This window comes from Taudactylus pleione, unplaced genomic scaffold (assembly GCF_031769625.1).
Source record: "Taudactylus pleione unplaced genomic scaffold, aTauple2 ptg000155l, whole genome shotgun sequence".
NCBI classification, from domain to species: Eukaryota; Metazoa; Chordata; class Amphibia; order Anura; family Myobatrachidae; genus Taudactylus; species Taudactylus pleione.
The window spans coordinates 11,650,626-11,665,158 of NW_028284557.1; the positions used below are offsets into that span (position 1 = coordinate 11,650,626).

General features: G+C 41.3%; 1 protein-coding gene across 1 annotated transcript; it reads right to left on the reverse strand.

Annotated features, from left to right (window-relative positions):
* Window positions 1-1,460: 1,460 nt before the first annotated feature.
* LOC148521815 (keratin, type I cytoskeletal 19-like) lies at window positions 1,461-11,628 on the reverse strand. Its single transcript, XM_088474681.1, has 8 exons — window positions 10,200-11,628; window positions 8,544-8,626; window positions 6,618-6,774; window positions 6,321-6,482; window positions 5,805-5,930; window positions 5,427-5,647; window positions 4,317-4,384; window positions 1,461-1,649 (listed from the first exon to the last, which is right to left on the reverse strand). Exons 1-8 carry the CDS (start codon window positions 10,758-10,760, stop codon window positions 1,630-1,632), a joined length of 1,398 nt encoding a protein of 465 aa, XP_088330807.1. The 5' UTR covers window positions 10,761-11,628; the 3' UTR covers window positions 1,461-1,629.
* Between the last annotated feature and the right edge of the window lie 2,905 nt (window positions 11,629-14,533).

Here is a 14,533-nt window from a genome sequence, read left to right on the forward strand (position 1 = left end):
GCCCTTTACTTATGACACAGGCACACGCTTGGCACTACTTTGTTGATGCACGTGCGGCTATTGCGCACACAATTCACAAACACAGAAAATATTTTTTTATTTGGTTTGGACTGGAGTGTACTTTGGGGGTTACAGCACCCTTTAACGGTCAAGCCAGCCGGCCCTTTACTTATGACACAGGCACACGCTTGGCACTACTTTGTTGATGCACGTGCGGCTACTGCGCACACAATTCACAAACACAGAAAATATTTTTTTATTTTGTTTGGACTGGAGTTTACTTTGTGGGTTACAGCACCCTTTAACGGTCAAGCCAGCCGGCCCTTTACTTTTGACACAGGCGCACGCTTGGCACTACTTTGTTGATGCACGTGCGGCTACTGCGCACACAATTCACAAACACAGAAAATATTTTTTTATTTGGTTTGGAGTGTACTTTGGGGGTTACAGCACCCTTTAACGGTCAAGCCAGCCGGCCCTTTACTTATGACACAGGCGCACGCTTGGCACTACTTTGTTGATGCACGTGTTGCTACTGCGCACACAATTCACAATCACAGAAAAAATATTTTTTTTTTTAGCACTTGGGGGGAGCACCCCTGACGGACAGAGCACCCCCTGGACAACACTACAGCACCCCTTTAGGACTGGGACACTGCACAGGACTTTGGAGTGGACACAGCCCCTATGGACAACTGACTGCACAACACAGTCCAGCCAGCCCCTATGGACTTTGAAGTAGTGGTCACAGCCCCTATTAACAACAGCAGCACAGCACAACACAGCCAGCCCCTATGGACTTTGAAGTAGTGGACACAGCCCCTATGGACAACAGCAGCACAGCGCAGCACAGCACAACACTACTCTGCACTACACTACACTACACATCCCAGCCAGCCCTAACTCCCACCCTCCCTCTTCACTGTCCACAGCCGAGTGAGAAAATGGCGCCGACGCGGGTACCTTATATAGGATCCAAAACCCGCGAGACCCGGAAGGCGGGATGATGACGTTTTGCCTCGATTTCAGATCCGAGTCAGGCGGGAAAAGTCGAGCCTGACTCGGATCGGCCTCGGATCGGGGGGGCTCGGGGGGTTCGGATTTCATAAATCCGAACCCGCTCACCCCTACTCTAAACCCAGATCAGTAGCACTAGGAACTGCCAATGATATAGAAACTGTAAATGTTTGACAGAAAGCCACCGCATGAGTAGCCCCATATGGCTATTAGCTATTTAAAGTATCAGAAAATGGCTACTAGTGGCTCCCATTTTATTTTACATTCGGCTTCCTTAGTAAATGGAGCAGGTGGCAATTGAGAAATTACAGTAAATGCTAAAGTGGGTGCCAATAGTTTGTGGCCCTAAGGAGGGTCAGGGCCCCACAAAGCTAACCTGCCTACTTTGCCTAATGGTAGGCTTTATGTATAAAAAATGCTCAAGACAAGAGTACTTTGCAACAGATGAAAGATTTATTGAGCAACAAAATAGCCAGAAAACACCTTTCTAATGAGTGTCCTTGTATATAAAGAGAAATTGCAAGAGATGAAAGCAGACAGGTAGGATGCAGTACAGAACAGGCTGGGACAAGCTGACATCACTTGTCTGAATTCTGTGTTGAGAGCTTAGTCCTAGCGGACTCTTGTAGTTGCTGCAGGGAGAAGAAAGAAGAATTTAATTCTACAATTTATTATACAGTCTTTGCTTGTTTATATTAAGTGATATTCACAATTATGTGCACACCATGGGTCTGATTCTGAGTTGTACGCTGCAGTGTCCATGTGTGCGCATTTGCCGGCATTGCTTCTGTGACTTTATGTAAATACTGCTACATGTCCTTCCCTGGTGTGTATCTGCATGTGCAAGGACTGAGGTGCCTATTTTCAGCATCTTCAGATGCTCACGTACCACTTGGTGAGTCTTTAGACACACAATCGGTCGCACCATCGAAACTTGCACCAGCCCTATGGCAAGTGCAGATTATCCATCTGAATATGGCCCCTATGTGAATGATTTTCCGTCTCAATAAACATCCACTATCAGCGACACACACGACACTCCCATAACACGCCCATAAGATGGACCAACTCCGTGCATCCACTTAGCCACCTCCCTGTTACCGCCCAGGGACGCCCAACACATTTTCAAGACATTTTTTAGACCGTGTCTCCCATGCGCCTCAATGGCAGCTCTGACTCTCCGTTAATGGAATCTGGATGGATGAGTAGTGCGACTTAGAAGCATGCACAGAAAAAAGAAATCGCTACACTGCGTCCAACATCGGCAGTGTGTGCGACTCACAATCAGGCCTTGTGTGAACCTAAACGGCAAAAGGTAATGTTTCACTTTTTATCAACACCTTAGTAGCTAGATACATTAACTGAATACTTTATAATCTTGTTTTTACTTTTACTATGATCTATACCAGGGGCATATTTATAATGGGTGCAGGGTGTGCGGTGCACATGGGCCCCTGGGTCCAGGGGGGACCCGCACCACTCACCTTGCACCCATATTATACTTACCTCCCACGGCGCCGCCGGTGTCAGCGCTGTAAAAATGCCTGGAAAATGGCCGTCGCGTCCATTTTCCTGGTGACCTGCACATGCGCTATAGACTCTGGGCACACTCTAGTGCCCAGAGTCTATCAGTGCGGCGCTGGGTTACTGCGCTCAGTGCACTGCTGGCCGCCAGACTGAGAAGAGGGAAGACTGCACACGGGCCCCCTCCTATCTAGAATCGCCCCTGATCTATGCTTAAGTGATATCTTTATTTCCTAGTCACTTGACACGTTCACATGAATATTGGTTATGCCAACAAATAGTGTGTCTCCACTTTGTGTAAGTGATAGGTGTACTTTAAAATCACAGGATTGTTTGAATGTATGCAATTTTAACATACAGTATGTAATGTGACTGACTTGTTATGTAATTACTTACATACAGTATGCAGTCTTACTTGTTATGTAATTACTAATATACAGTATGTAGTGTTGCTTACTTGTTATGTAATTGCTAACATACAGTATGTAGTGTTGCTTACTTGTTATGTAATTACTAACATACAGTATGTAGTTTTACTTGTTATGCAATTACTAACATACAGTATGTAGTGTTGCTTACTTGTTATGTAATTACTAACATACAGTATGCAGTGTTACTTATTATGCAATTACTAACATACAGTATGTAGTGTTACTTGTTATGCAATTACTAACATACAGGGCCTCATTCAGAGGCGGTCGGAGGATGCAAGCGGTCGCTCAGAAACTGGGCGGCCGCTTGCATCCTGACCGCCCGCCTCTGTTGCGGTCATTAGGCTGTGGGTTAACACCCACAGCTCTAACGACCGCTCCGGTGATGGTCGCGATGGTCAGAGACCATCGCGACCATCGGGGCTTACGACGAGACCCTAGGGTAGGGTCTCCCTTGTCGTAAGCCCCGGAGAGCTTCTGGCTCTGTCTGAGCTGGAAGCTCTCCACTGACATCACTAGTGATGTTAGTGGGGCCTCCCCCAAACGGTAGGCATTCCCATGGGAACGCCTCCGTTTGGGCTGCCACCCCCCCGGCCCGCCTTCCAAACGGGGCGAGCTGTCAATCAACATCGACAGCTCGCCCCCTTTGGATCGAGACCCGCTACGACCGGCGCTGTCGGTCGTAGCGGGTCTCACGCATGCGCACGACGGCGCCGGCACCGTCGTGCGCATGCTCTGTGGGGGGCCATCGACCCGGTCCGAGAGCATCGACGCTAACGACCGGGCCTGAATGACCCCCACAGTGTGCAGTGTTACTTGTTATGCAATTACTAACATACAGTATGTAGTGTTACTTGTTATGCAATTACTAACATACAGTATTACTTGTTATGCAATTACTAACATACAGTATGCAGTGTTATTTGTTATGCAATTACTAACATACAGTATGCAGTCTTACTTGTTATGCAATTACTAACATGCAGTATGCAGTGTTACTTATTTGTTATGCAATTACTAACATACAGTACTATTTTATGCAATTACTAACATACAGTATGTAGTGTTACTTGTTATGTAATTAATAACATACAGAATGCAGTATTACTTGTTATGCAATTACTAACATACAGTGTGCAGTGTTATTTGTTATGCAATTACTAACATACAGTATGCAGTCTTACTTGTTATGCAATTACTAACATGCAGTATGCAGTGTTACTTACTTGTTATGCAATTACTAACATACAGTATGTAGTGTTACTTGTTATGTAATTAATAGCATACAGTAGGCAGTATTACTTGTTATGCAATTACTAACATACAGTATGTAGTATTACTTACTTGTAGAAGAATAATTGGATGTTGAACTTGATCCACCAGACACAGCAGATTTATCAATTGTAGGAATCCTGTGCAGAAAAAAATTAAATCTTATATAATTCACAATGACAGTGATACATTTATATGAACTCCTTGGAAATACAGTATGTTCTTATAATGTGTAACTGTTATTAACGCCAGTATAAACAGCTTTTACAGATAATGAGATTAATGTTCCCCTCTCCCATGATGTACACTATACTGTAGGGTTATGAAAAGCCACTGGGGCTCCAGTGTGACAAGTAGTAACACCTTTTTGTCTTACAGTATGTGTTATATATTTTATGTTATCATGCAAATATTTAAATTTAAAACAAAGACCTGTCCTTGTATGGGATGATCATCATGTACCTCCCAATGCACCAACATGGGTGCGACATTTCCGCCATATTGCGGTCAACATGTAAATTCACTGGAAGTTGAGAGGTACAATAAGTCCACTATGAACTGGTGTCACACACAGCAGAGGTAGGTGCCTCTGGTGCGTAGACAAGTTCAACGAGTTGTAGGAGGAAGAGAGGGATGTAGAGGGCGGCCGAGCTCTATAGAAGTGCTAGATCCGCTCCCATATCCCTATTAAAGATGTTATAATATAGGGAGGTATATCATTATATGCTACCTTCACTGGCAGGTATATATTTCATCAATTTCAAATGAATCTTGTTACATAAGCTACATCAGTACTCTCCAAATATAAGTGATGATAATACTATCTGACATTACTGCACATCTGAAATGATATTATTACTACAGTGGCCATCTTAGGCCATACCTCATTGATACTAAAGACTGAGAAATATATTATACTTCATATATTTATTGTTATCTTCCTAGAAGCTACACAGATCACATTAACACAACAACAGCCCCACCTAAGTCCATTTCCCACACAGAAACATAAAGATAAAGATAAAAAAGATAATACATAATTTAACAAAATAATTACCAAATTATACTAAAATTTCATTTATTATAACTGTTATTAAAACCCTAAAATATTTACATTTATTTGTCATAAGATGACTATGCATGTATATTATTTGATCATTGCTGTCTTCCCCATGGACTCACTTGCTGTCCTGTCCATCCATTAGTTCTCGATACTTGGCGATCTCTTGTTCCAGACGGTTCTTAATGTCCAGAAGCATCTTGTATTCGCTGCTTTGGAGTTCTAGTTGGTTCCTGAGATCTGAGAGCTCACACTGGATCTGTACTATAAGTTCCTGGATTTGGGACAACTGTGCGCAGTAACGACCCTCTGTTTCGGCCAAGGAAGACTCTAAAGCTGATTTCTGTGAATAATAGAGACAGTTCATTATAATGAGCTCATGACCAAGAGCCCTATAGAAATCAGTGTGTACTGGTGACCATTTTATAGAAATCATCTACTATGTTAATTACGTGAACTTGTGCATGATGTACATAGTGGGAAAACAATCATTTATTTACCATACTGAGCTGTGACTGCAGTTCTATTTCCAAGCTCTGAAGTGTGTGCTTCAGGTTTGTGATCTCTGATTTGGATGTTTGAACCTCTTGAGTTCCAGAAACAACCTGCGCTTGTAGTTCCTTGGCCTGAAACAGCCAATAAAACAAAGGATGAGATATGACAATAATAGGATCATGTGAGCATCTACAGAGTAAAATGAAAAGAGAGATTACAATAAAGATTTTGAAAACTTCAATGAGGAACTAACAGGAGATAATCTTTTGCCCATCATATACGGTTATAGCATTGGTGCTTACAAGTTTCTAAGTGACTTTTGCATTTGGACACATTAACCAATGGAAGTATTTAAAATATATTAATTTAATTCTAAATGTACTATCTCATTAGCGCTCAAAACCCTGTGTCTCAATTGTTATTTTATCATGTTACTTCTAGTAGTCTTTATACATAAATCGCTAAAATATGAAATAGCTGATCCTATCTTCCATATATATTCTGCAACTGTTTATCCTCACCTGGGCCTGGAACATTGCCTCCGCCTCCTGTTGGTATTTGGCAGCCATCCTCTCATAATCAGCTCTCATATCAGACAGGACCTTACTGAGATCAATACCAGGAGCCGCGTTCATCTCCACATTGACGGTTCCACTGACTTGGTTTTGCATTCCTTTCATTTCCTAAAAGATTGACAGTGCATTCAATGGGTGGTTCTTTATCTAAGAGTCTGCATTCTTCATTGGGTTCTCTACTGCACTACACAATACATTGTTGCAAGAATAAAATGTTCTGAGCACAAAGTTTTCATGTCTCACCTCCTCATGGTTTTTCTTCAGATAAGCCAATTCCTCTTTAAGACTCTCAATCTGGCTCTCTAGTTCAGACTTGGATAATGTCAACTCATCCAGGACTCTGCGGAGGCCATTGATATCAGCCTCCACGCTTTGGCGGAGAGCCAGCTCATTCTCATACCTGACAACCAAAAAGTTTTGTAAGTTATACTCGAGGCATACAAATATAATATAATATTTGTGAATTGTAAAACATTTTATTGACATAAAAGACCATACAATTTCCATAACGCTGCTTTCTACATTACAGAAGCACCAAAGCACTGACTAAAAAATGGCTGAAACTAAGCTGCTGCTCATGCCCAGCCACAGTAGCTCCTCCCATGGGAATCTGCAGATAAAGGGGTATATGTACTAAGCCTTGGAGAGAGATAAAATGGATGTAGATAAAGTACCAGCCAATCAGCCAAGCTGTGTTTGAAAAATTACAGTTAGGAGCTGATTGGTTGGTACTTTATCACTCTCCACTTTATCACTCTCCAAAGCTTAGAACATCTCCTTCCCAACCTGGAAAGTGACAGTTATGAGCTGATTGGTGGGTACTATATCTCCGCCCACTTTATCTCTCTCCATGACTTAGTACATAGACCTCAGTTTGACTGTATGTGGCAACCTGATGAATTCTATTTAAGGTCTGGTGTATGGGACCCGGGCCGGCCCTAGCCCAAATTTTGGTAAGCAAGTATATTTTTTGGTGTCCCCCCTATGCAGTGCCCCTTTTATAGTGCTCCCAGTAGTGGTCCCCCCTGTGCAGTGCCCCTTGTGCCCCCAGTAGTAAGCCCCTTATATAGTGCCCCCAATGGGACTCTGGTTTGTATTGCTAGTACTGTATCAAAATTTTCAAATAAATATATTTACATTTTTATCTTACTCAATGATTTATGTCTGTAACTGATTTTTGAAAAGTCTGTTTTTGTGCCCATGTTAAACTTATACCTGTCCTAAAATGCAATTTAAAGGGACATTACTTACTGCCTCACATATTCTGCAATTGTTTAGTAACACGCTTATTTATCTCATCTCTTCATGTACAGTAATTCAAGAGAGAGTTGCCATTTTCCTTCCTTAGTCTGGTAATCTGGAAGTGCACTTGTCTTACATATAGGAAAGGCAACTATTTTGTGTGGATATAAAGTCTAGCTTTTAACTGAGATTGTCATCTTTAATTTGGTAACATCTAAAATGGATTTAACCTCATTTTTCTAATATATACATTTGTAAACAGCCCTTTAAAAATTCCTGAACAGCGAATAGGTATATTCACACATACAGTACTGTATATGTTTCAGCAACTTGGCTATGATCAAACATCTTTGTTTATGCACATCAGATGTCTTGTCTGTTTGTCTACTTAAAGGCACTAGAGGGAGACAGTCAGATCATAAAATGATAACTAGAGATGAGCAAAGTTTTTTTAACTGTTTTGCAAAATAATCACCTCCTTCCATATATAACTGCCACATTGATCACATTTTATTGGCAAAATTTGGCTTTGATTCTTTCCAGTACTAATAAACTGACAATCATCGTCTCAGCTCTATTCAAAGAATATAAATTCATTAAAATGCATATTTGCAAAATGCTACGTATTTGCAGATCGGCCTGTTTTTCTCATTTCTACTAAACATACAGGAGAGCAACAATTTGAACTGTACACTACACATAATATGTACTGTAAGTGTAAAACATAAGGAAAGAATGTATGGATAAAAATGCATATTCTTCATAATGCCAATTTGGTGATCATTTTGGTGACACTATAACTACTAGTTTTCTCATTTGTTTGTACATATCTGTTATTGTGGTGTATGCTAGACAATTATCTACAAAATCAGACACCCTCAGATTCTTCTTACAGATTAGCTGTTATTAATGGTAGCCACAACTTACTTGAGTCTGAAGTCATCGGTGGTAAGTCTGGTGTTATCGATGGCCAGGATCACTTTGTGGTTTTGATTTTGGGCAGCCAGGATCTATAAGTTGTTATCACAAAAAAACAGATTGATGTAATATATTTGATGAAATGTGAAAACATCACCAGTCATCAGTGCCTGTTGTATCGTACAGTTATAAAGACAATGCAAATGATAGTAATTAATATATTATATATATAAAACAAACCTGCATACAATGGCTGGAGACCATAGGACACGTACTATGAAAATACAGATAAACAATTAGGATGCCTGTAAAAGTGCTAAATTATGGGATTCTGTGTTCCCTGCATCCAAAATAAATGTAATAAAGGGATGGGTTGCCTAGATATGCTGGTTCTGGACTTCAAAAATAGGGAAGAATGTATTTATTTATTATATCATGTTGTATAAAATGTGTTTCATGTTAACTTTGTATGTGTTTGCTTATACAATGTTCATAAATATTCCTCAGCTTGCAGAGAGTATTGCAGTATTGTCCATCAGAGCCACTTCTGATCTATATTTGCCACAGTGCTGACTGTCATACTGTAGATCAATTGAGGTGCCCAATACTGCACATTCCTGACTTATTTGCCCTTCCATTAGGGCATACATCTGTTTCTCTTATAATGTATTTTGACATTACATTTTCAAACAAAATAAGTGTATCCTGAGAGATTGTAACAAGTTGTGTTACATTCTGAGTCCCTGAAGGCACAATTTTTCAAGCGGCCTTATTAGCACTCCTCACAAAATACAGATACGTCTGCCCAATTAAGCTGTGTTCCATCTTGTTACATGTTGTTTGCAGTTACAATCTATAGGTGTCATCTTTTTTGCATCCTACTAATAAAAGCTGAACAGTGCAAAATTATTGCTGAACAGGTTTCTGAGATGACATTTATCTGCATTCTATAGAGTTCAAGCACAGAAAGTTTTGGTAAACTCGTGATTTCATATATTAGAATACACATGTATAGGAGAACAAACTGTATCATTCACATATTAGCAGTCTATAAGCAGAGGACTATGAAATAGCTGCATCTAGGGAAGGACAATTTGCAGATCCTTTTCACAATCCAGGTTCCCAATCACCACTAGCTCCTTATAGCTGAAGACTGAGTAACAGTTCATAATGTTGGCAAGACTTCACACCTTGTAGAACAGATAGGCAATCAATGGTGCTCTAGCTGTTGTGAGCAAACCCTCTCTGTAAGTATGTGTACATTTCCTATAAAAATACTGTACATTTCAGGTATTGCTACTCTATATGTTACATTTTATTAGTCTTATTTGTATCTGTATGTTGGAACCCACAGGATTGAGACTGGTAAATCACTAAGGCTATAACATTTAATGCAAGTATTAAATCATAAAATATAAACCTTCAGTATCTGGCAAGACATAAAACGCTGTTCCTTGTAACAAAAATATGAATCTAGTACTTTAATGTTTGAAATATATAGACTACTGTAATATGTGGCCCAAGATTTCTGGACTTGTTTTATGTAAATGTACAATGTAATTACTGGGTATATATAGTATAAACACAGTAACTACTAGTCAGAAACATGTCATTGTTAAGGTGTCTTGAAAGAGCTAGATATTAAAATGTGAAATGGAAGCCTACCTTAGCACGAAGATCCTCGATGGTCTTGAAGTATGGGCTGTAGTCAGCTGCCTTACTAGCAGGACTTTTCTTATCATACCAATCTTTAATCTTTTTCTCCAGGTCAGCATTGGCATCCTCCAAGGCACGCACCTTGTCCAGGTAGCTGGCCAAACGGTCATTTAGGTTCTGCATGGTTGATTTCTCATTGCCTGAAAGAAGGCCGCCATCTCCGAATCCTCCCCCTTGGTTGAAGCCATATCCACCACCAAAACCAGCTCCACCACCAAACCCAGCACCACCACCAAAGCCAGCACCTGCTCCACCACCAAAGCCAGCACCTCCACCAAAACCAGATCCTGCTCCACCACCATAGCCTCCATCAAAACCAGCACCTAAATTGCCATTGTAGCCAGCACCAAAATCTCCAACTTGGCAGAAACTTGTATTCCCACCATAACTTCCCCCTGCTCCGCTATATTTTGAAAAAGACACAGAGTTCCTTGACCCTAGTCCTCTCGCACCACCTACAGACCCAGTTGATGCTCTGTAGGAAGATGAAGAAGAGTATTGATTAGACATGTCTAGAAGCAGTAAATGATCCCAAGCCAAGGAACTAGTGATGAAAACAGCCTGTTCTAGAACTGCAGTAGCTTGTCCTTCACCCCACTAGTCTCCTTATAAATACTTTTCAATGGGTGTCACCTTTCAAAACCTGATTAATATTCACTGTGTGGCTGCCAGGAGTGAAGTACATGCCAATAACGAATTGATTTGACACATGTTTTTTTTTAGTGTGTTCTTTATTTTCCTTCTTGGATACAGTTGACACATAACTTTGTGCACTTTTTTTTTTCTTTTGTTTATCTTCACAAACCTATAATTTAGACTGGGAGGAATCCTGCGTGTATCTTCTGCTATGTATCAGACAATGACATCTCATTGAACTCTTTAGATAGATTATTCCACCCACATCATAATTCCGCAGAGAGTGGAATAAGCACAGGCAGCAGTTGTCTCGGTGTTAACACCAGGCTCTTGGGCAAAGACATGCTGTAGTGTGTAGAGTTGTTTGTTGGGTGTTTCTAGAGGCATTAAAAACAATAGCATTGCAAATGTAACCACAAAAGAATAATACAGTTGAAGTAGAAGCAAATTTGATGTATACATGTTTAGCATTCTGTGTCTGTGACAAAAAAATGTAGTTTTGGATTTGATTGATGCAATAAGAATTTTTCAGAGAACTACTGTTACAAAGAGCATCGTACAATTTAGCCATATGTTTTATGTACTGTGGTCAAATAAGCATATTGAATTCATTGTAAACTTTGAGGAGGTAAGTCCTTCTCTGAGTACTGTATGTATGTGATTGTGTATATATACATGAGTGTTGAAGCAGATTATTGTTTGCTTTGGTCTGTATATAAACACATTTATTTGATTAAAAAAAATAGGTTAATGGAAATTAAATTTAAATAATGGAACAAATTTGATGAAAATAAGTGACATTATATGTTACCAAAATATGCATTTTCATACTGTCATGTGTATATAAATGTTACACTTAATCCATATTCTTATTCGGTCTCAGTTTGTGCTTATGACTCAATACATTTGGAGAGGTGTAATGTGGGATGGTAAGGATGTGCAAGGATAGGCCAAGTAATTGGGTGTGTTCATGTGAATGCAACTTATCCAGATCATAAAAATATGCATATGCCCCTATGGGTGCTTGACCCCTGTACTCTGAAACTCCCCTACATGTCTCTCCACATGCTCCATGCATGCTGGCCAGGTGCATGAACGTTGGGCAGCATCTTTGAATCTTATTATGATGGAGCTGAGCTGTGCAACAGCACCACATCTCCAGCCCATTACAAACTTGGAGGAGCAGCAGAAGCAGCTTCACAGAGCAGACAGCCCTTTATATTAGTTGAACTTGATATTTTGATGAAAGTTTTCCTGGGCTGTCACTTATGCACAGTGCACAGTGGCTGAAGATTGAAGACTGCATACTATTGCACCTTGCTGACCCCACTAACCAACCAAGTGCAATAAATTCTGTGATTATATTTCAGGTTTCCATACCCTTTAAGTCATCCTTTCTTAAAATAATATGCAGTTATAAATGGATTAGAACAATGAAGGAGGCTTATAGTATTGTATTTGCCTCTAGGCTGTTATTAAGTGCCATAATCGTTAATCGCATAATATCTTTCTTTCATGTTCTCTTACGGTGAAGGCTTAGACAATGAGAAGATGCATATGGATAATGTACAGTGAAATCTCAGTTTTTTAGTTCTGGCAGAGCACAATTAACTATTGCAGCTCCGCAGTACTGACCCGTCTCATAATAGGAGGCTCAGCTCTTTCTTTCTTGCTCGGAAGAGAAACTGGCAAAGATTCAGTGTAACCGGCACAGGATACATATCAACTCCTTTCATTGAGAAACATATACAGTATGTTAACATTAGTCTAGAAACTCTCCACATGTAATGGAGCTGCTAGTGTTGAAAATATAATTATTAATGGATTGTTCCTACTTCATTATTGGGAGATGTGGAGGTGAGGTACTAAAAGAGCAGATGCTGGGAGCTTGTTGGTGTGACACGCATCATTGGACGGGTGAGTAATCACATAATCAAGCCCCGCCCACAGTAAAAAAGCACATAGGGGCAGATTTATAGGTGGACGGAAACACGGCCGTGACATGTAATGGAGGTTGGTTGCCTGTCTGCAAATTTATGCAAATGCCACTACAAAGCCTTTCCCTGGTGTACATCTGTGCATCTGAATGTGCAAGAAGTGAGATGACCACTGTCAGCATCTGTAGGCGCTGAAATAAAAATGAGTGTTTTATTAGACGCACCATCTAAACTTGCACCATCTCTGTGGCAGGTGCGGTTTCCCCGTCCTATGTGAGTGGCTGTGTGTCTGTGCAACCAATATCACCGCCACGCCCACAACTCTCCCATAACATGCCCATAAGACAGCTTAGCACTAGGGATGTGCGCCGGAACATTTTTGCCGGATTTGGATTTGGTTCTAATTCGTCGTCCGGCTTTGGATTTGGATTTGCCAAACTGCAGTGACTGGCTTTGGATTTGGATTTTTTTACAAAAATTTACAAAAAAAGCTAAAATCACATAAATTGTTTTTTTTTTTCTTCCTAGAGTATTATTAACCTCAATAACATTAATTTCCAGTCAATTTAGACCACCTCACAGCTTATAATATTGTTTTCAACATTATTGGCCAAAGGTTGCAGTGAGCTGACTGGTTACTAAGCTACAAAACAGCGGCACAACGACACAGACACCACAGTATAAAGCACATCTATGACACATAGCCACACAGCAGTGGCAGAAATGAAAAGTAGTGCACCCACCCAGTGGGGTACAGCCAGCAGAATCACACTACTTGTTTACAAAGTGGTCAACGGCCCTAGGAGTCACAGTGCACATTACACCACACATAGTGCCCCTGATTCACATTACACCATAAAGTAGTGTCTCTTATTTATGTTACGACACACAGTAGTGACCCTTTTACACAATGCCCACAGTAGTGCCCCTTTTACTCAATACCCACAGTAGTGACCCTTTTACACAATGCCCACAGTAGTGACCCTTATACACAAAGCCCACAGTAGTAGTGCCACTTATACAATGCCCATAGCAATAGTGTCCCTTACACAATGCCCCCAGCAGTGGTGTCCCTTACACAATGCCCCCAGTAGTGGTGCCCCCTATGCAGTCCCCTTAGTAGTAGGGCCCCCTATGCAGTGCCCCCAGTAGTAGTATGCCCCCCATTAGCAGGCCTCCAGTAGTATGCCCCCATAAGCAGGCCCCCAGTAGTATGCCCCCCCGCAGCAGGCCCCCCAGTAGCAGGCCCCCTGTAGTATGCCCCCCAGTAGTAGGCCCCTCCATTAGCAGGCCCCCATACACACATAAAAAAAATAAAAACTTACCTGTATCCCCGCTCCAGCCGCCGTCCGCTCTGCTGCCACGCGACGAGGAGGGAGCCGGAAGACGGAGCTCCTGAGTGAGCTCCAGCCGGCTCCCTCCATGCAGCAGCCAATGAGAGTCTGTGTGACTCTCATTGGCTGCTGTAACAAACACACAGCTGCCGCTGGCGGCTGTGTGTTTGTTCTGTGTAGGGCAGACCGCTATCACAGCGGTCTGCCCTACACTCAAGTCACCCAGTCACCACCCATCACTTTTCCAAGTTATTTCTGATACCGTGCGTTTCGAAAGCAACAGCACCTGTGTACGCTCTGTGTAACCTATGTGCCATAGGAGTTTTCAGGGATTTTCGCACATGTGCAGTCACAACAAATCGCTCACCAAGTAAAC

What these genes read in the sequence shown, in the direction of transcription:
- LOC148521815 (XM_088474681.1), bottom strand. Translation starts at nt 10,760, where the DNA reads ATGTCTAATCAATACTCTTCTTCATCTTCCTACAGAGCATCAACTGGG. An exon ending in TCGAGGATCTTCGTGCTAAG is followed by an intron (nt 8,627 to 10,199) that starts GTAGGCTTCCAT and finishes AACAACTTATAG; the next exon opens with ATCCTGGCTGCCCAAAATCA. An exon ending in ATCCAATTATTCTTCTACAA is followed by an intron (nt 1,650 to 4,316) that starts GTAAGTAATACT and finishes TTCTCCCTGCAG; the next exon opens with CAACTACAAGAGTCCGCTAG.